Source organism: Muscardinus avellanarius (assembly GCF_963383645.1).
Source record: "Muscardinus avellanarius genome assembly, chromosome: 7".
Classification (NCBI taxonomy): Eukaryota; Metazoa; Chordata; class Mammalia; order Rodentia; family Gliridae; genus Muscardinus; species Muscardinus avellanarius.
In genome coordinates, this window is record NC_137793.1 from 56,585,780 (window position 1) to 56,603,035 (window position 17,256).

At 52.2% G+C, this 17,256-nt stretch overlaps 1 protein-coding gene across 20 annotated transcripts in view; it reads right to left on the bottom strand.

Moving 5' to 3' along the window:
- Nucleotides 1-4,158: 4,158 nt before the first annotated feature.
- RET (ret proto-oncogene) overlaps nucleotides 4,159-17,256 on the bottom strand; it is a gene marked incomplete at both ends in the record, with an annotated part of 49,193 nt that continues 36,095 nt past the window's right edge. For 11 of the 20 annotated variants that reach the window (XM_080699239.1, XM_080699237.1, XM_080699230.1 and 8 more), the window contains 9 exons: nucleotides 4,159-4,316; nucleotides 6,072-6,219; nucleotides 8,195-8,294; nucleotides 9,400-9,537; nucleotides 10,543-10,613; nucleotides 12,452-12,574; nucleotides 12,655-12,869; nucleotides 13,784-13,891; nucleotides 15,475-15,622. In XM_080699239.1, coding sequence (XP_080555365.1) covers nucleotides 4,159-4,316; nucleotides 6,072-6,219; nucleotides 8,195-8,294; nucleotides 9,400-9,537; nucleotides 10,543-10,613; nucleotides 12,452-12,574; nucleotides 12,655-12,869; nucleotides 13,784-13,891; nucleotides 15,475-15,622 — 1,209 coding nt within the window. Of the gene's footprint in view, nucleotides 4,317-6,039; nucleotides 6,220-8,194; nucleotides 8,295-9,399; nucleotides 9,538-10,542; nucleotides 10,614-12,451; nucleotides 12,575-12,654; nucleotides 12,870-13,783; nucleotides 13,892-15,474; nucleotides 15,623-17,256 lie in introns of those variants that run through there. The other 9 variants (XM_080699234.1, XM_080699238.1, XM_080699248.1 and 6 more) reach the window with 2 other exon arrangements.

Below are 17,256 nucleotides of genomic sequence, written 5' to 3' on the forward strand. Positions count from 1 at the left end.
GCGCTTACAGTGTTTGCCTCCTCGACTCTGGGACTGAAGCTTCCCTTGTCGCTTTTCCCGGCTCCTCCTCGGCCTCAGGCGGGACACAGCAATGTGCCTAAATCCAACCACTTCCTACCTACATGTTTTGGTTTTTTTATGATCTCTGCTCAATCCCTCGTGTTCCTAATTCCCTAACGAGATGGGGTCACTATAAAGTTCTGGCCAAGGCCACCGCCAGGGAGAAGGGTGGAGAGGCAGCTTCCTGTACAGACCCACAAGTGGAGCACAGGAGGGTTACAACTGCACATGCCCTCACACCCACTCTCACTACATCTCGTTCATGCCCACACGTCCAGATTTCCCAAGACTTCCTGGAACAACCCTGCAGTTGCAAGGATGTCTAAATAGGCCATGTGAGACTGTTCTAGAAGGAAGGGGAGGAGCCTCTGAGAGTTCTACCTGCCTGGGGGAAGGAATTGCTCTCTTCATATGGCTGGAGATTATGCTTTCATTTGAATTGTCTTCTATATATATTTATCCAGAGCCCTGCTGTCATTTTCAATGACATTCTCACCCAAATAAGCTAGCCTTGTGGCAGGAAGGAATCCTTCATGGAAGTTGGTGAAAAAATGTGTTCTATTAGGAAAGGAAAAAGAACAACACACATAAAGATGTCTCATGGAGGTTACATCTTGAGAAAGGGGCTATATTGGCTGTGTGTGTGTATGGTACTGGTGATTGAACTCAGGGGCATTCTATTACTGAGCTACATATTCAGCCCTTTTTAAATTCTTTATTTTGAAACAGGGTCTCCCTGAATTGCTGAAGCTGTCCTCAAACCTGTGATTCTTCTCTCTCAGCCTCACAAATACTGGGATTACTGGCAGGTGCCACCACGCCTGGCTCAGCATTAGCTTTCCTCACACTGGGTTTCTTAACATTCCAAGGCAAAGCCTGCAATGAATTACTGGCTCTTGAGATATAAAATGCATAGTCATAAACCAGGCTGGTGACACACACCTGTTATCCCAGTGCTTGGAGGCTGAGACAGGAGGATCACAGAGATCCTATTTCAAGGTAAAAAATAAATGGGGCTGGGGGTGTAGTTTATGGCAGAACACCCTTGGGTTCAATCCTCAGCACTGCAAAACCAAACCCAAACCAGTCGTGAATGAAGGACCACTGAAGCCAGAGAACAGACGCTGTGCTGCGCCACCCAGGGAGACAGCGCTCTGTTCTTTACAGCCTCCATGGCCCATACGGAAGGAGAAGGCCATGGGCAGGAACAGGCACTGAGGGCTGGGAGCTGTGGCCACTCGGGGTGGCACAGCTTGGGCGATGCACACCTGGGCCTGGTGCACAGGTGTCTACCAGGAATGACACAGCCCTCGGCATCAAGGCAGCGATCATAGACCAGATTTATGTTGGTAACAAGCTTGTCTGCCAGCAGATCTACCTAACTCCTTGCCGGGGCCTGTAAGAGGAGCTCGTGGAATCCCAATCCACACCAAGACGTGAGCAGAGACAGTGAGCCTGTTACACTTCACAGCAGTTCAGGACAGCAAATGGACGACTATGCAAACTTCACACATTTTAGTAACTGACAGCTACGTGGTGCTCAGAAATACATTCTATCCTACAATCAACTCTGGCTTCAAGAAATCACAAGGAGGAATCGCCAGAGCCTCAAATACCCAAACTAAACATTGCTTCTGCTTAATCCTAAAGAAAGTCACCCAAATGAAGAATCCCTTGAAGGGCAGTTAGCTGAATTTTAGCACTTATTCACAATGTGCTACCATGTGTAGGATACACCAATGGAGTCTACAGTCCTTGGTCACTATCTGGTCCCCAGTGGCCACTGTAATAAATTATCTTATAGGTTTCTTTTGCACTGAGCTTTGAACCCAGGAGCATTCTGTCTCCACACTACACCCCAGCTCTTTTTATTCTCCTGTCTCAGCTTCCCAAATACTGGGACTACAGGCAGGCACCACTGTGTCTGGCTTCTCATAACATTTTAATTTTTGTATGAAAACTTCAAAAGCATAGATTTGATGTTTCTGGCTAGGAAGTAAAAAAGGAATTTACACATTTTATGATACATGATTTTATTTACACAACTGAAATTATTTCTTTAGTCACCTTGATTACAAAAACAAGTTAACATGGTATGATCTTTAAAATAAATGGATTTTACAAATCTTAATAGCTGACAGATTGCTACTTAATACTCAGTAATACTTAATACTTAGTAACTTCTGCATATGTATATGAAAATCCTGTCTGATAGGACTAGCAAGTATGAGTGCAAAGACAATTGGGTCACTAGTCAAGTGTTAATTCCCCATCACTGATCAGTCACCTGAACCCTGAGCTCTTGTCCTAAGAGAACAAACCTGTTGTAATGACTTACACTTACTATGCAGGTTTAACTATTTGAGTTTATACTTATTTCTGCATCAATAAGACTATTCTTTTTTGGGGGGATGTGGTGCTGGGGATAGAACCCAGGGGCATTCTACCTCTGAGCTACACCCCCAGCCAGATCTTTTATTCTTTATTTTGAAACAGGGTCTCACTGAGTTGCAGAGGGCCTAAGTAGCTGAGGCTGTCCACGAACTCAGATCCTCCTGTCTCAGCCTCCCAAGTACTGGGATTACAAGCATGCGCCACCATGCCCAGCTGATAAGATTATTCTTAAACACATAGGAAACCTAAAAGTTTACCACAACTATAGATATCTGCAGAAGAACCTCTCAGAGTGCAGCTGAAAAATGGCCCAAATTAAAGCCATGTTACATGTCCAAAGAAGTATTTTCCAGCTCTCTGGATGCGTGCACACACACCCAGACATGTAAACCATAAGGCTTTACCACACACACACCCATTCAAGCCTTCTTGGCCACACAAAATGCTGTCATTTTACCGCTTCTGTGAAATGCCTGTAAATTACAGTACTTCACCAAGACTACTGGAAAGTTCTATCACAGTGGTTTAAATCTGAAGACCAGGCAGTGTTTGGGTAATGAGACCCTTTTGTGATGTGACTGTGCTGGGAGAGCCAGAAGAGCCGCTGGGACTTCCCAAGAGCCACCCCGTGCCCTGCAAGCCTGGAGGGCCGCAGTGTCTTCACAAGCAGCTCACGTATGAGTCAGGTCCAGGATCTAAGAAACCGAAATGTCTTGCCGTATCAGAACTGGCACGCACAGGAAGCCACCTCGCCTGCTGCCCTGTGTGCCTCTCCACAGGGGATCCGTGACAGCCACTGTCGTCATTTCGACAGCAGGACTGTGCCGGAGGCCAGTGGTCCCAGAACAGAGGCCGCCGGGCTCCCAGCACCCTCTTTCTTCATCTTGTGCTGGCCAGGGTAGTGGTCGCTCAGTACTGACACCTGAGGACAATGCAGCGGCCAGTGGGGCACAGAAACGTCTGATGTGTCCTCTTCCCTCAAGCCCTCGAGGACCCAGCAAAGACGGCAGTTATCTCTTCATTGTGCTAAATCTAGGAATCATTTTAATCATGATAAAAATGAAATGTTTTCCTAAAAATAGGCGAGGTGGTTTTTAAACACCATTCTCAGGACTGTGCTGTGGCCCCCTTCCTCCAAGAACCTGGCAGAGCTCTGACGGCACCCCCCAGACCCCACCAGGCTCTCCGTCTGGGCAAGAGCAGGTCATTTGGAAGTTTTGTTTCCTAAAGCCTGTGTATGTGTATCCATGTGAGTATCTGTATTGTGTGTGTATGCATGTGTGTGTGTGTGTTTGTGTGCGTGCACACGCATGTGCTTCATGTTGAAACCTGATTGTATTGTTTGGTGGTAACCAGAAAAATCAAGCAGTTCAGGTTTGATTTCTTATACCAGGTGGTGGGGCAGGAGTATACAGAGGTTTCTGATGGGCACAGACCAACAGGGGCTCTGCCTAGTGCTAAGGAGAACAGATACTTAACCACAAAGACTCACAACACCTCCGTGGGGCACATCTGTATGAAGGGAAAACCCCAGCTATGGAAGGAAAACCACTTTGGGAACAGTTAAAAGAAACTACCGAAAACGCGTCTGCCACCTGGGCGACCAGCCTGGCTGGGCCAGTGCGGCGTGCACAAAAGAAGTGGGTTCTTCGTTCTCGGCATGTTTCTTTCCCTTGTGAGTCCATCACCCTTCACAAGGAAATGTTAACTATCAAAGGTGTCCGTTAGTTTTGCCGCTGAGGGTGAAACCATCCAGTTAGCATATATACTATCATTTGCATATCTTGGAAACCCACTGTTAGTGCCATCGGCTCTCGTGAGTGGTACAGGACTCTCTCCAGGCCAGTTCGGGTCTGACATGCCTAAAAATGAAAACAGATCATTTGTTCTGCACTGAAGAACCCAGACTTCATGTGCAGACAGTAAGGCCTTAGCAAAACTCCCTTTGATGTTCAAACCAAACTCGTGCTTTCTGCCCCAATTACATTAATGACTTCGAGTTCCAGGTTTCCAAAACACTTCTGCTTAGGGGGAAATATCAAATGCTCTTTGAGTTAATTAATTTGCTATTAATTTTGGGGGGTACTAGGGATTGAATCTAGAGGCATTCTACTTCCAAGTAGTACCTTCAGCCTTTTAAAAATGTTTTTCTTTTTCTTTTTTTTTTTTTTTTGAAACAGGGTTTTCTAAGTTGCTGAGGGTCTAAGTTGCAGTCTGTCCTTGAACCTTCAATCCTCCTGTCTCAGCCTCTAGATACTGGGATTATAGGTATGTGCTACCACATCTGATAAGAAATTTAACCAACATTACCAATATATACACATATATAAATATATGTTTTATGGTACTATGATTGAACCCAGGGACAGTCTACCTCTGAGCTTCCCCCAACCCTTTTTATTTTGAAACAGGGTCTAAGTTGCTAAGGCTGGCCTTGAACCTGCAATCCTCCTATCTCAGCCTTTTAGCTACTGGGATTGTAGGCATGTGCCACCACACCCAGGTAGACACTACCGATTTTCACTTTTATGAGCTTCAGATTCTCACATCTGGTGTCTATCTGGTGAGCTGCTAGGCTGTTTCCCTACAGCAGCGTGAAACATGAGCACAGGGCTGTACGCAATGGTTCACTGCAGAGGAACGCTCTTTGAGACATTCTCTAACATAAAGGGGCCACTCTTCTGTCTGCCATCTCAATGGAGGAGGGGAGCTTCCCCGTGGAGGGCCGCCCACCGCATCACATGGGCAGCCAGCGCAGGCATACAGCCAGACCCAGGCCAGGAGGACCCAGTGAGTTGGGAAGAAGGTGGAAGAACAATCTCAGCCGGAGAAATGCTTGGGATTCCGAGATTTCAAAACAGTCAGTGATGAAGTTAGGAAGCAGAAAAAATATTCAAGTATTTAATCCAAGACAAAAGAAGGAGTTTTGGCAAGAACCATATTTACTGTCCATTGCAAGACCACAGCACCACATTATGTTCTTGGAAGAAGCACTAGCTCCAGTGTTTAGCACTGGCTTCCTAAGTGACATCCATTGTGGTGAGGAAGGGGGAGCGAAGGATGTGAAAACAGCAGTCTGGGTGTCTGCCCGGGGACCACCTGGTCCTTCTGTCTCGCTGCCCCAACAGTGGGCACACGGCTGGGAGTGGGGGTCTGGCAGCTTCCTTGAGGCTCCCACCAGCCCTGGATGGGTCTGGGGGTCCCCTGGCTCTGTTCTCAGGGCAGGCCAAGGGTGTGGCTGCTCCTTTCTGAACCACCCCCCCCCAAGATTTATCTAAGTAACTAAACCAGAAATACTAGCTTCCACCCCAGCAATGAGTTCCCATCCCTTCTCAATGGCCCCTGAGGATTCAAACCCGATCTATCTCTTCTCTGTCATCTTAAGTGGCTTTGTAGCATGGGTTATGACATTTATTTTCACATCCTTTTAGAAAGACACAATTGCAAAAATGCCTGAGTGTAAACTGGAGGCAGAGTCAGACATTTACAAAGAAAAGAGAGGTTCGGAACGGACTTTGGTTTTTGGGTCGCACACTCTTAGAAAGCATCACAGATAGCAAGGAGGTGCAGAAGGGAGCAGCGTCACTAGAATCTAGTAAATGCATGGGAAATTCTACCATAGAGTTTGTTTTCAATCCACGTGGAGGGAAGGGCGCGAGGGAGGGGAGCGCTGTTACAGTCCACCAAGGGCGTCTCCTCTTCTGAGAGGCCATCGTCATAGAGCAGAGAGTCCGACGGGGTGGACGCGGCCAGGTCCAAGTAGTCCTAGAAAAGAGACGGCGGTCACCCTGTTCTGCATGCACAGCAGCCCCCGATGCCCATGGGATAAGGCACCGCTGCATCTTTACCCTATGTGCACCCGGCCCCTCGGCACTTAGCCCCGCCCCACCGGCTGCTGGCTCGCCTGGTCCCAGGTTCTCCAGTCTGTCTCTTTTCCTGGGCACTCACCTCCCTGGAGACAAACATGTCCCCTCAGCATCGTCCCTCCAGGCCCTGTGGGGCAGCAGGTGCCACCCAGCACCATGGCCTTCCACAGCTGGCTGTGCCACAGCCTGAGTGGGGGCCTCGGGGACTGGCTTGTTTACAACCCTCAGGCCCTGGGACAGCTTGCTGGGGCCACACTACAAATGTGGAAGCAATACTTGCCAAGAAGCTGAATGTGTTTCAGTTTCCCTCCAAGGACCCTGGCCATCTAGACTATCACACCAGGGCTTGGAGTCTGAATCTGTGGTCGATTTTGCCCAGGACACTGCTGCAGGCACAAGACGCCCCTGTTACTGCTTGAACGTGTGCCAGACCCTCCCCCATTTCCCTGCTGCTTCTCAGCACTGTTCTAGGAAGGCCAGCTCCTTTGGCATCAGTGACGACCTCTGCTTAGGCCAAAACAGCACTCAGCCACAGGAACTGGAGGTTCTGCCCAATGACAACAGTGTTCTTAGGTTTTGTTACATGGAGGCCTAGATCATGCATCCTGCTTTTGAGTTTGAATAAAGGATAGCCTTTTGACAACCTGCCAATGGGGCAATGAAGCCTCTTAAGTGAGCAGTCTGAGGGCAGAACCTTGCTGGTCTTGCTTACTTGCATTTCCAGCAGCCAAGACAGAATACAGCACACAGTAGTTGCTCAATAAATACTAGCTGGAAAGTTTGGTGACTTCCTCATTTACTTACAGAGTTGCAAATCAGAGGTTCACAGGCCACTGCTAGATTCCCAGATAAGATTCCTTTGACCCACATGAGGCTTTTGAAAATTTAATTAACAATAAAAACCAGGTGACTTAACATAAGCACCCCCCTTTTTTTTTCTGTGGTGCTGGGAACTGAAGCCTGATCTTTTTATTTTATTTTGAGGTGAGTTTCTCCATATGTCCAACTTTAAAATAAACCTCTTAAAATTCAGAGGACCTGGTATGCAGGGGCTTCCATTCCTGTAGGTCACATGGTGACAGTGAAGGGCTCTTTAAGAGGGGGTTGGAGTCCTGTGTGCCACAGTCCCCACCACGCCCTCGTCACTGCCAGCCCCAGCCGGGCACCTCAGGCTGCACGCAGGACACCTGCTGTTATGGTGTGGCTACCAAAAGTCCCCTGGGAAGTGTATGCCGTGGCGATTCAAAAACAGAGAAGAAAGAACTGAATCACGAGGGTTCTAATCTCAGCAGAGGATAAATCCACTTGATGGATTAATAATGTGAATGGGTGGGGAGGTCAGCAGGAGGCGGCCCTGGGGTGTGACCTGGGGGACTCCAGATGTCCCTTGCCCCCTCCCCCTCACCGCTTCTGCCTCCACGATGTGAGAGCTGGGTTCCCTGTGCACCCTGCCACCTGGGTTCCCTGTGCACCCTGCCACCTTGGCCACCATTCTGCCTCCAAGCCGGCCCTCTGAAGCCAGGAGCCCCAGGAACCCTTTCCTCCTCTACGTTCGTGAGTGAGGTGTTCAGACGGTTGGAGTGAGGCTGCTGATGGCAACACTGCTCAGCGCTGCTTTCCCATGTTCCAAGTTCCAGGTCTGTTACTGCAAACCAGCTCCTTCAGTTTGGAACAGCCTCCTCCCTGCCTGCCTGTGGAGAGCACCTCCGGAGCATCAAGCTGCTCCATGGTTTGGGACAAAGCTCAAGGGCCTGGTTTGAAGAGCAGGATTCAATCTGTCATCCCGCCCTCGGCCAGCCCCACATGGGGCCCAGCGCTGAAGTGGGCTGGGGTGCCCCCTCCCCTCCCGCCTGCTGAGCAGCTCCAAGACTCACTCTGCTCTTGACCATCATCTTCTCCAGGTCTTTGCTAATGTCGGCAAACACAGGCCTCTTGTCCGGTTCCTGCTTCCAGCACTGCAGCATCAGACGGTACCTGAGGGAGAGTAAGACCAAGCCTCTCCCGGAGCTGCACAGCAGGACCACCGCAGGGGCAGGGTGCTGCACCCAGAGGCTCAGCCCCCAGCCCACAGTGGTCTCTGCACTGCCTGCCTCTCTGAGCCTGGCTGGGAACCAGGTCCTGGAGCTGAGCCCAGCATCCACAGGCTCCTTTTCTCTCCAAGAGGGGTTCCTCTCTCCTTTCTTTACAAGCCGCCTGGGCATAGTGACTCAGGGTCTGCGCCCCCTGGTGTCTAAGTAAGAAGTGCCAGTCCTTAAAATTCTTACAAAAGATGGAGCTTTCAGGTGTGGAAATGAACAAAGTTTTGGGCAGTTGCACCCCGGTCCTGCACCTACCCTGGAGCCAGGGCAAGACTGCGGGCTCCAGGCCGTAACAGCTGTGTGCTGGGGAGGCTGCCAGACATGTGCCTAGGAGGTGGTATCTTCTTGCCTGGCATGCCTCACCTAGCCCTGAGCTGGGCATAGACCACAGTCCCCACCCCTAGACGGTTCCTTCTCTTCTGGTTCAGCCAGGCCTCTTGGAACCTTCTGATTTGACCAGTGTAAAGCACTGATGGTCCCATGCTCTAACATCTAGGCTTGCCGTGCCTGTCGCTGTGCCCCCAGCCGGGCACCCTGCACAAGGCCTTGGGCTCAGCCCACACCTGTCCCTGCTCCTATTCACTGTCTTTTTGTTTTGTTCTGTTTTGGTGCTGGGGATTGAAGCCAGGGACATTCTATCTCCAAGCTATACCCCAAGCCCTATTTATTTTTTATTTTGAAACAGGGTAAGTTGTTGAGGCTACCCTCAAATCAGCAATCCTCCTGTCTTAGCCTCCCAAGTACTGGGATTGCAAGCTTGTGTCACCATGCCCACCCCTCCATTCTTCCAAGTCTCCTGGGGAGGCCGACAAGCACCCTCCCAAGAGGTCAGGGGCCCAGCATCTGCCCACATCCAAAGGTGGCTTTCTGACCTCTGCCCTGCTGCTCTCTGTCACTCAGATCCCCCAGGGCTGCTGGCCCAGGGCTGCTCAGGAGTGGGGACAGAATGAGTGATTGTGTGTCCATGTAGGAGGGCAGCCAGACAAAGCATCTGTGCTTACATCTCCTCACTGCAGTTGTCTGGCCTCTCCATCCGGTGTCCTGTCTTCAAAAGGTTGAAGAGCCGCTCAGGAGGAATCCCAGGGTAGGGGTTGCCGCCCAGGGTCACGATCTCCCACAGCAAGACCCCAAAAGACCACCTGTGGTGAGCAAGTGACCAGTGAGCAGCTCTGCTTGGCTTGGGGCATCCTCCGGGGAACCCAGCCCTGTCTGTCCAAAGTTGGCAGGCAGCCCATTCAGTCTCCAAGAGCACCAAGAAGGACTCAGTGCATGCAGATGTCAGCCCGGGTCTGGCTGCATGGACAGCTGCCCAGCATCTAAGCCCTGCGATGCTCACTTATCTGCAGAGCCCCCACCACTGGCCAGCCACACCCAGAGGGTGACACTCCTTCCCTTCCTCATTACTCTGTGCTGGGATGTTTTCATACAATATTAGTAGAAAAAAGTTTCCAGAGAAATATTAAACTGCAAGATAAAATTTACTATGAAGCAGGAACGAGAATATCACAAAACTGCAAGTATCCCATGAGCCCAGTTACAGAAAGAAAAAGTACACAGATACATACCAAGGAAGACACCAGAGCGCCATGCCCGTGAGACCTGCAGGGGTGCCTGGGGTACTGTGGCCCGAGTGACTTTGTCTCCTGATTGTGTTATTCTGTGTTTTCCAACTGTTCTACCTCAACCTATGTAACCAGGAGACTTGTTTAGAACTGCCTCTCAAAGCCCATGTTACTTGGGTCTGCAGACTTTAGAAACAGATCTGTTTTGTTTCTGGAAGAATAAATTATAGCCCCTGCTTTTGAGGACTTTGGGACACGTGTCCACAAAGGTGATCTCTGAGTGGTCCCCAAGCCCACATGTGGGCATGGGAGCAGCATGGGTACCTGTCTGCGCTGAATTCCTGACCCAGGATACAGAGAAGGAAACTATTTGGCTAGGCCCATCCAGAGATGAGGAAGGAGATCCCTACTTCCACACATTTGAGAACTGCCTGGGCCCAGCCATCTGTTGAGTGAATCGCTGATAGTCCCTCAATTCGGGGTCACTGTGGATGGCTGAGCTTGCACTGCTCCCCAGACAAGCTGCAGAGCTGAGCACCATGGCCTGTTACCCCAACCCAAGGAGGCAGCACCCACACTTACACATCACTTTGGGTGGTGTAGATGTGATCGAAAAGGGACTCAATTGCCATCCACTTGACAGGAATCCGGCCCTAAAGGTGGAGGGGTGAGAAAGACATCAATGGCATTCTGAAGCCCTGGGAACCAGGGTGAAAAGGTCAGTGTGACCATCAGGTTCCCACCCTAGAGGGAGAGCTGAGCACCAAGTCCCGGGACAGAGCTGGGTGTGCACAGCCTCCGGAGGGCCAGAGCTCTAGCCCAAAGTGCCTGGGCTTTGCAGAGACGCTGGCGGGAGTCAGGCAGCCACACAAGGACACTCAGGGCCACTCGTCACGTGCCACATGCCTGCTGAGGAGAGACCCAAGGAAGCGACCTGTGGCAGGGACAGGATGACTCGGGCACCCTAGGTGGGGCAGAGGGGCACTTCACAATAGGGGCCCAAGGGTCCCTCCAGCAAGATCCCTCTTGATGGTCTCAGGGCACATGTGTCTGGGAAACCAGTGCCCAGTGTTTCCATCTTGAGAACTTCTGATGTCAACCAGCTAAAGGCTCTTCTGTGAACCCTGGCAGGAAGAAACCAGTACATGTGCCTTGAGGTTGGATTTCCCTCTTCCCAGGGCCCCTTTTGCACCTCTGAACCAGGGCCTTTCCTGTCCTATGCACTGGGGTCTGACCCGACAATCCTTTCCTATGCAAGTTGGGATATAGGTTTTGTCTTTATTACACAGCATCTCACTATGTTGCTCACGCTGGGCTCAAACTCCTGGGCTCAAGCTATTCTCCTGCTTCAGCCTCCTAAGTAGCTGGGTCTACCGGTGCATACCAGAAGTCTATCAATTCATAAAATGGGTGTCTGGCTGGGGATGGTGGCCCATGCCTGCAATCCCAGTACCTGGGAGTCTGAGCCAGGAGGATTGCAAGTTCAAGGCCAGTCTCAGTAACTTAACAAGGCCCCGTATCAAAATAAAAAGGACTGGGAGTTTTTTTCTTGAAAGTATTCTTTAGGACTTAGCTCCACTCCTTCTATGACACCCTCAACCCCAGCATCCACAGGAAGGCTCTGTTGCACCCTGCACGGCGGCCACTTCCCTTCAGCAATTCTGAGATCTGCTGTCACATAGACAGAAATCCAGATGCGGCAGACACGGTCCTCACAACACTGACCACACAGACTGCCCGCTGCCTGAGCAGAGCCGAGCTCTTTGAAGCCCTGTGCCTGCTCCTTCTCTTAGGGTTAGCTCTCAGTGCCTGGTCAATGGGACCCTTGAACTTGCCCGAGCTGTCACTGGAGAGATGCAAGAGTGGCTGTGTTGGGTGACAAAATGAAGGTCCAGGCAGCTGCCACAGGGACAGATGCAGGGAATCAGGCATCCCACATTTTCCTTGGACTTGGAGGAAGCTCCCAAGACCTACAAGCTACATCTCTGGACCCCACTGTCCAGGTGCTCCTAGGCCTGGGGGGGGGGGTGTCCCAGGACTCCAGGAAAACTCAGCCCCCAACCACCTGCGAAACATGGCATTCCTTGCTGCAAAGAATGACCGCCAAGCTCCAGTTCACTTCACTCCACCCCACTACCTTTGAGTAAAGCTGAGGCTACAGGAAAGAGACACTAGGCATTTACTCTGTCAAATGGAGAGGGACAAGTGGGGAAAGGGGGCTGTTATTTCTGGTGGCTTTGGAAAGTGACAGTGACTAAAAGCAAGAGAAGTCACTCACAAGAAAGGATCCAACACAGAAAGAGCCTGAATGGGGTCTCTGGGAACCCAGAACGGGGAAAGAGCAGAGGTGGAAGGATGAAAAGTTCAGTACTCTACAAGTCTGCTTCATCTTTTGCAGATATTCTAAGAGCGCTGCCACATAACCTCTGTCAGATGATCCCTGCTTGGCCTGACCCAACACTCCCCAGCCAGCACACCCTGGGACCAGTACCTTGCTCCTCTTCACATAAGAATCCTCTTCATAAACATCTCGGGACAGCCCGAAGTCTGAAATCTTCATCTTCCGCCCCTCAGCAACCAGGATGTTTCTGGCTGCCAAGTCCCGATGGACGAGCTGCAAAAAGAAAACCTCAGGCACCCTGGGGCCAAGCCCTTGGAGGACAGGCTCGGCCAGCATGGCACCCCGGCACACACCTTCATCTCTGCCAGGTACTGCATGCCCCTGGAGATCTGCCAGGCGAAGGAGATGAGGTCGCCCATGGTCAGCACTCGCTCGTCTGGGTGGTCCAGGGAGCTGGAATTGCGGTTGCCTCCGCCGCCCACGTAGCCAGGGCCCACCTTGCGGCTGTCCCGGAGGAAGCCCCGCAGGGAACCGTATTTGGCGTACTCCACAATGAGGAGGAGTGGCCCTGGGGACAGAGAGGCAGCCCCAGGTGTGGGAGGCCGTGGTGGTGGCAGGAGGTGTGTAGGCTTGGTCACTCAACCAGCAAGTGGGCTTGGGCACAGCCTGCTCTGGGCAGCAGGTAGTGGAGGCTCTGTGGGGAGTGAGGACCTGGAAGGCCCAGCTCACTCTTGACCCACGCGCCTGTGCAAGACCTTTTCCAGGGTGCAGAGGCAGGTGGCCACTGAGCTCAGTCTTCCCTTGGGAGAGAATTCTCCCTGCCACTAAGACCTTGTGCTTCTCTGTGTCCTCAGTCCTGCACAGTACTGGCTGGAGAGGCCCAAAGGAGGCAGGGAGGCTTGCGCGAGCCTGGCTGGGCTGTCCACAAGGCCGTCTCCCTGACCCCTGCCTCTCAAGTGGCTTCCAAGACTTCAGTCTTGCTCATCCCTGACCAGGGTGCCTGTGGCCCTTTCTCTGTTCCTTGTCCCTTTCCCATTCCAAAAACATACACACACACGTGCACATGTGGACACACACACACACACACACACACACACACACACACACACACACACTGGGAGCACAGCAGGTTTGCAAAACCAACAGGTAGAGTGACATCCTGTGTCCTTATCTGAGAAGCAGTGACAACGCTCCTGCTCTGCAGGGCCAGGGCAGGGGTTATCTAGAGGTCAGGGCACACATGTATGTGCCCAGTATGCACTGCCCATTCTGGGAGTTCCCTGCTCCAGGTATTGGGCCTGGAACAGTGACAACCAGGATGTCACACCAGAGACCTTTGAGAGCCCCAGCAGGCCCAGGGAATGCTGTGGGCAGAGCCCCTCTGAGGGCAAGTGCTCACTCAGCCAGAAGCCCAGGGTCAGGGAAGGCCAGGCTCTGGGAGAGGCAGGACAGAGCTGCCTGGAGGCCCATGGCCAGCCTTACCATCCTGGCTGCAGGCCCCGTACAGTTTGATGACATGTGGATGGTTGACTTGCTTCAGGAGGTTGAACTCGGACAGCAGGTCCCGCAGCTCACTCGGGGATGCATTTTCTGAAATGCAGCACAAACAATGGGGTGTGCCCAGGCCATCCCATAAGTCCCTGGCATGCCCGTGCTGAGCAGGAAATGAACCACCTTCCTCTCAAAACTCAGCCCAGGTGTAAACTGGGTGCTCCTCAAGCCCTTGGGGTCAACCAGCAGGCGTCATGTGCCCAGGGAATAAACCCATAAAACAAGCTCCTGTGTGGGCTGAAAAGTCTCCCAGGGCTGGGCCATGTAAGTGGCATCTTGTCCCATACATAATTCTTGTTTTCAATGACAGTAGCTAACAGAGACCCCCCCACCTTTCATAATCCTCCTCAACATCCCTAAACAGCCACTTGTGGAGACAGGCCTGGAGAGAGCTGAGAACCCTGCAGGCACTCCCAGGGCTCCTGATGTGGCAAAAAAGGCATGTGTGCAGGGAGCCCACATCAGGCTGGTTGCCACAGAAAAGCACCAAGAACTCATGCACCTTAGTCAGATAGACAGCCTGAATATTTCACTGCACACCTGGGTGTCTGGCCCACCACACTCTTGAGAACGTAAGTACACTTGCACACTGTGAAGATGACCAGACATCACAGAGCCCAAGGACAGACAGACCAGACTCAGGCTCTCCCCAGGGCCAGAGGATTCAGAAGATGTAGCTATATAGGACCCCTGGTTAGCTGCCAAGCTGCACCACAGACTTGTCTGGAAGGGAGGGGACAGCTGCGGGACAACTCGCTGAGGCCTCTCCTGCTGGACTAGATGTGGGCAGGCCAGCACTGTGCTGAGCCACACGAAAAACCTGAAGAACCCCAGGGGCTCACTGTGCCCCCAGGGCCTGAAGATGGGCCTGGCACAAGGGTCTGTCGGTGGCATGAGAAGCACCCTGTGCTGTGTTCTCAGTGTCTGCCCCAGAACTTGAGTCAAGCCCTGTGACACAGGCCTGGCCGTGACCAGCTCCCTGGTCCATAGGGCTGGTGCCTGACCGTGGCAGAGGGCCAGACCGGCGCTGCCACAGCCTCTGCCCAGGGCCATGCTGTGCTGCATACCAGGTGGCATGCCCATCAAGAGCCAGGATCAAGGCGCAGCTGATCAGCAGGGACTGCTGGGGTTGGGGCCAGTCCTTACAGGGGATCTCTTCACCAGGCTCCGGCTGAGAGACACTCTGGCTGAGAGAAATGAATGGGGTGGATGGGCAACTATCAACTCAAAAGGGCTTTTATTTCCTTTTTTTTTTCTTTTGGTGCTGTGATATGAACCCAGAGATGTTCTATCTCTAGCTACACCTCTAACCCTCTTTATTATTTTTATTTTTATTTTGAAACAGGTCATTGAGTTGCTGAGGATCTAAGTTGTTGAGGCTGTCCTCAAACCTGTGACCTACCTGAGCCTCCCAAATACTAGCATTACAGAAGTATGTCACCGTGCCCAACTAGCTTAACTCTTTAATGCTTTGCTTTCCACTAACACAGTGTAGAAGCAGCAGCCCAGTAACTTCCAGAAGAACAAAGTCCTTGCCCTGCTTCTCCATGACCACTGGCCCATCCTTGTGGGAATCCAGATCCTGGCTCCTGCAGGAGTCCACGCGGGCACCTCAACGGTACCTTTCAGCATCTTCACGGCCACTGTGGTGTACCCCGCTCTGCCCTTCAGCCTGAAGGCCGTTGCCTTCACCACTTTCCCAAATTCGCCTTCTCCCAGGGTCTTCCCAAGAACCAAGTTCTTCCGAGGGAATTCCCACTTTGGATCCTCCTACAAAGGCGGGATGGTAGAAGAGAGGGAACAGGTGAGGGAACGGGACAGGCTGAAGGCGAGGCATCACGGAGCCCCCACCCCGTGGACCAGGCAGCATGCAGAGGACTGTCCACTGTCCAACCCAGGACTGATGGCACCTCCTCCACAGGAGTTCCCCCTCTGTGGTGGTCCCCAGGGTGACCTGGGCCCAGCCCTCCCTTACCCTGTCGACTGCCCAGCCCCACACCACACAGAGCTCCAGCCCTCATCGCTCAAGTGAGGGACTTGAGCTTGTGTGGCACCCATGGTCTGCCCTGATCCCCTAGAGGAAATTCTGGGCACCACTGGCTCCAGCCACCTCCCAGCCCATAACTCCCAGCCACAGTGGAGTTGTCCAGGTCCGCCCCTGCAAAGGCACCACCAAACTCCTTGGGTGCCCTCTGCCCTGAAGTACAGATAGAAGCAGAAGCCCTTCCCACACCTCTCCTGACTGTCAGTCACCATGGCCCAGCTTGGGCTCTGGGATGGCCTGCCCCCTTCTGTGCCCTCCTACTCAAGTCTCACCCACACATCAAGCCCAAGTGTGACCGCATATCCTCAGGCCCTGGCCCTGGCCGGGATATCTGAACTCTGATGGGGATGCTAAAGCCTACAGGGACCTTCCCCCACATGCTGGCCCAGGCAACCATCCCTCCAGGTCTCCCTGCAGCCAAGTGTGGGCCTCCCTGACCTGTTCATGGTGGCTTTGCCAGGCTTCCCAGCCAGAGATAGCCTGGTAAGGACCTAGGAGGCCTTCTCTCAGTGGCCAGCTCCTGGGCTATCTGGGTTTTGTTTTATGTTCCCCAAGAACTCCACAGACAAATCTGGCATGGACAACATTGACAGCGTCACCTATTGTCACCATTTCTTTTTTCCTTCCTTTCTTTCTTCCTTCCTTTCTTTTCTTTTTTTTGCGGTCTGAGGATGGAACCCAGGGGCATTTGATTGCCGAGCTACACCCCCTGCCCTATTTTTTATTTTTTATTTTTAAACAGGTTCTCACTAAGTTATGAGGCTGTCTGTGAACCGTGTTCCTCTGGTCTCAGTCTCCCAAATGCTGGAATTACAAGTGTCCGCCACCATGCCTGGCTTATTGTCACCATTCCCATGGCTGGCACTGGAAACCCATTGGAGGCACTCTGGAGACCATGCCAAGAACATCCAGCTGGCATCAGCTTACTCTTCTTGAGGATGTGAGAAAAGCACTCTCCTCATTTTATATAGGACACTGAGGCTGGACCACTCTGTCACACAGCTCAGGCCTGGTCAGCTGGTGATGGGGAGGACGCAGCAAGAACCGTGCATCTCCAGCCTCAGAAGCACCGGTGGTCTGTACAGGCCTCAGACAGCTCATCTGGAGCCCTGCTATGGGCTGAGGAAAGCCCGCCCAGTTCCTGCCCAGAGAGAGGCTCCCACAGAGGTGTCCAGCCCGGCACTACCTGCCCGAGTCCGCTCTGTTCACATGCCCTCAGCTCCGAGCACTTTCCTCACTGCTGCCAAAATTAGTTAGGCTTCCAGCTCAGGTACCTACCAGCAGGATGCAGAAGAGGAGGACCCCCTGGCAGAGAAGGGCAGAGGCCGCTGGCAGGAGGCCCCAGGGCACCCACTCAGCA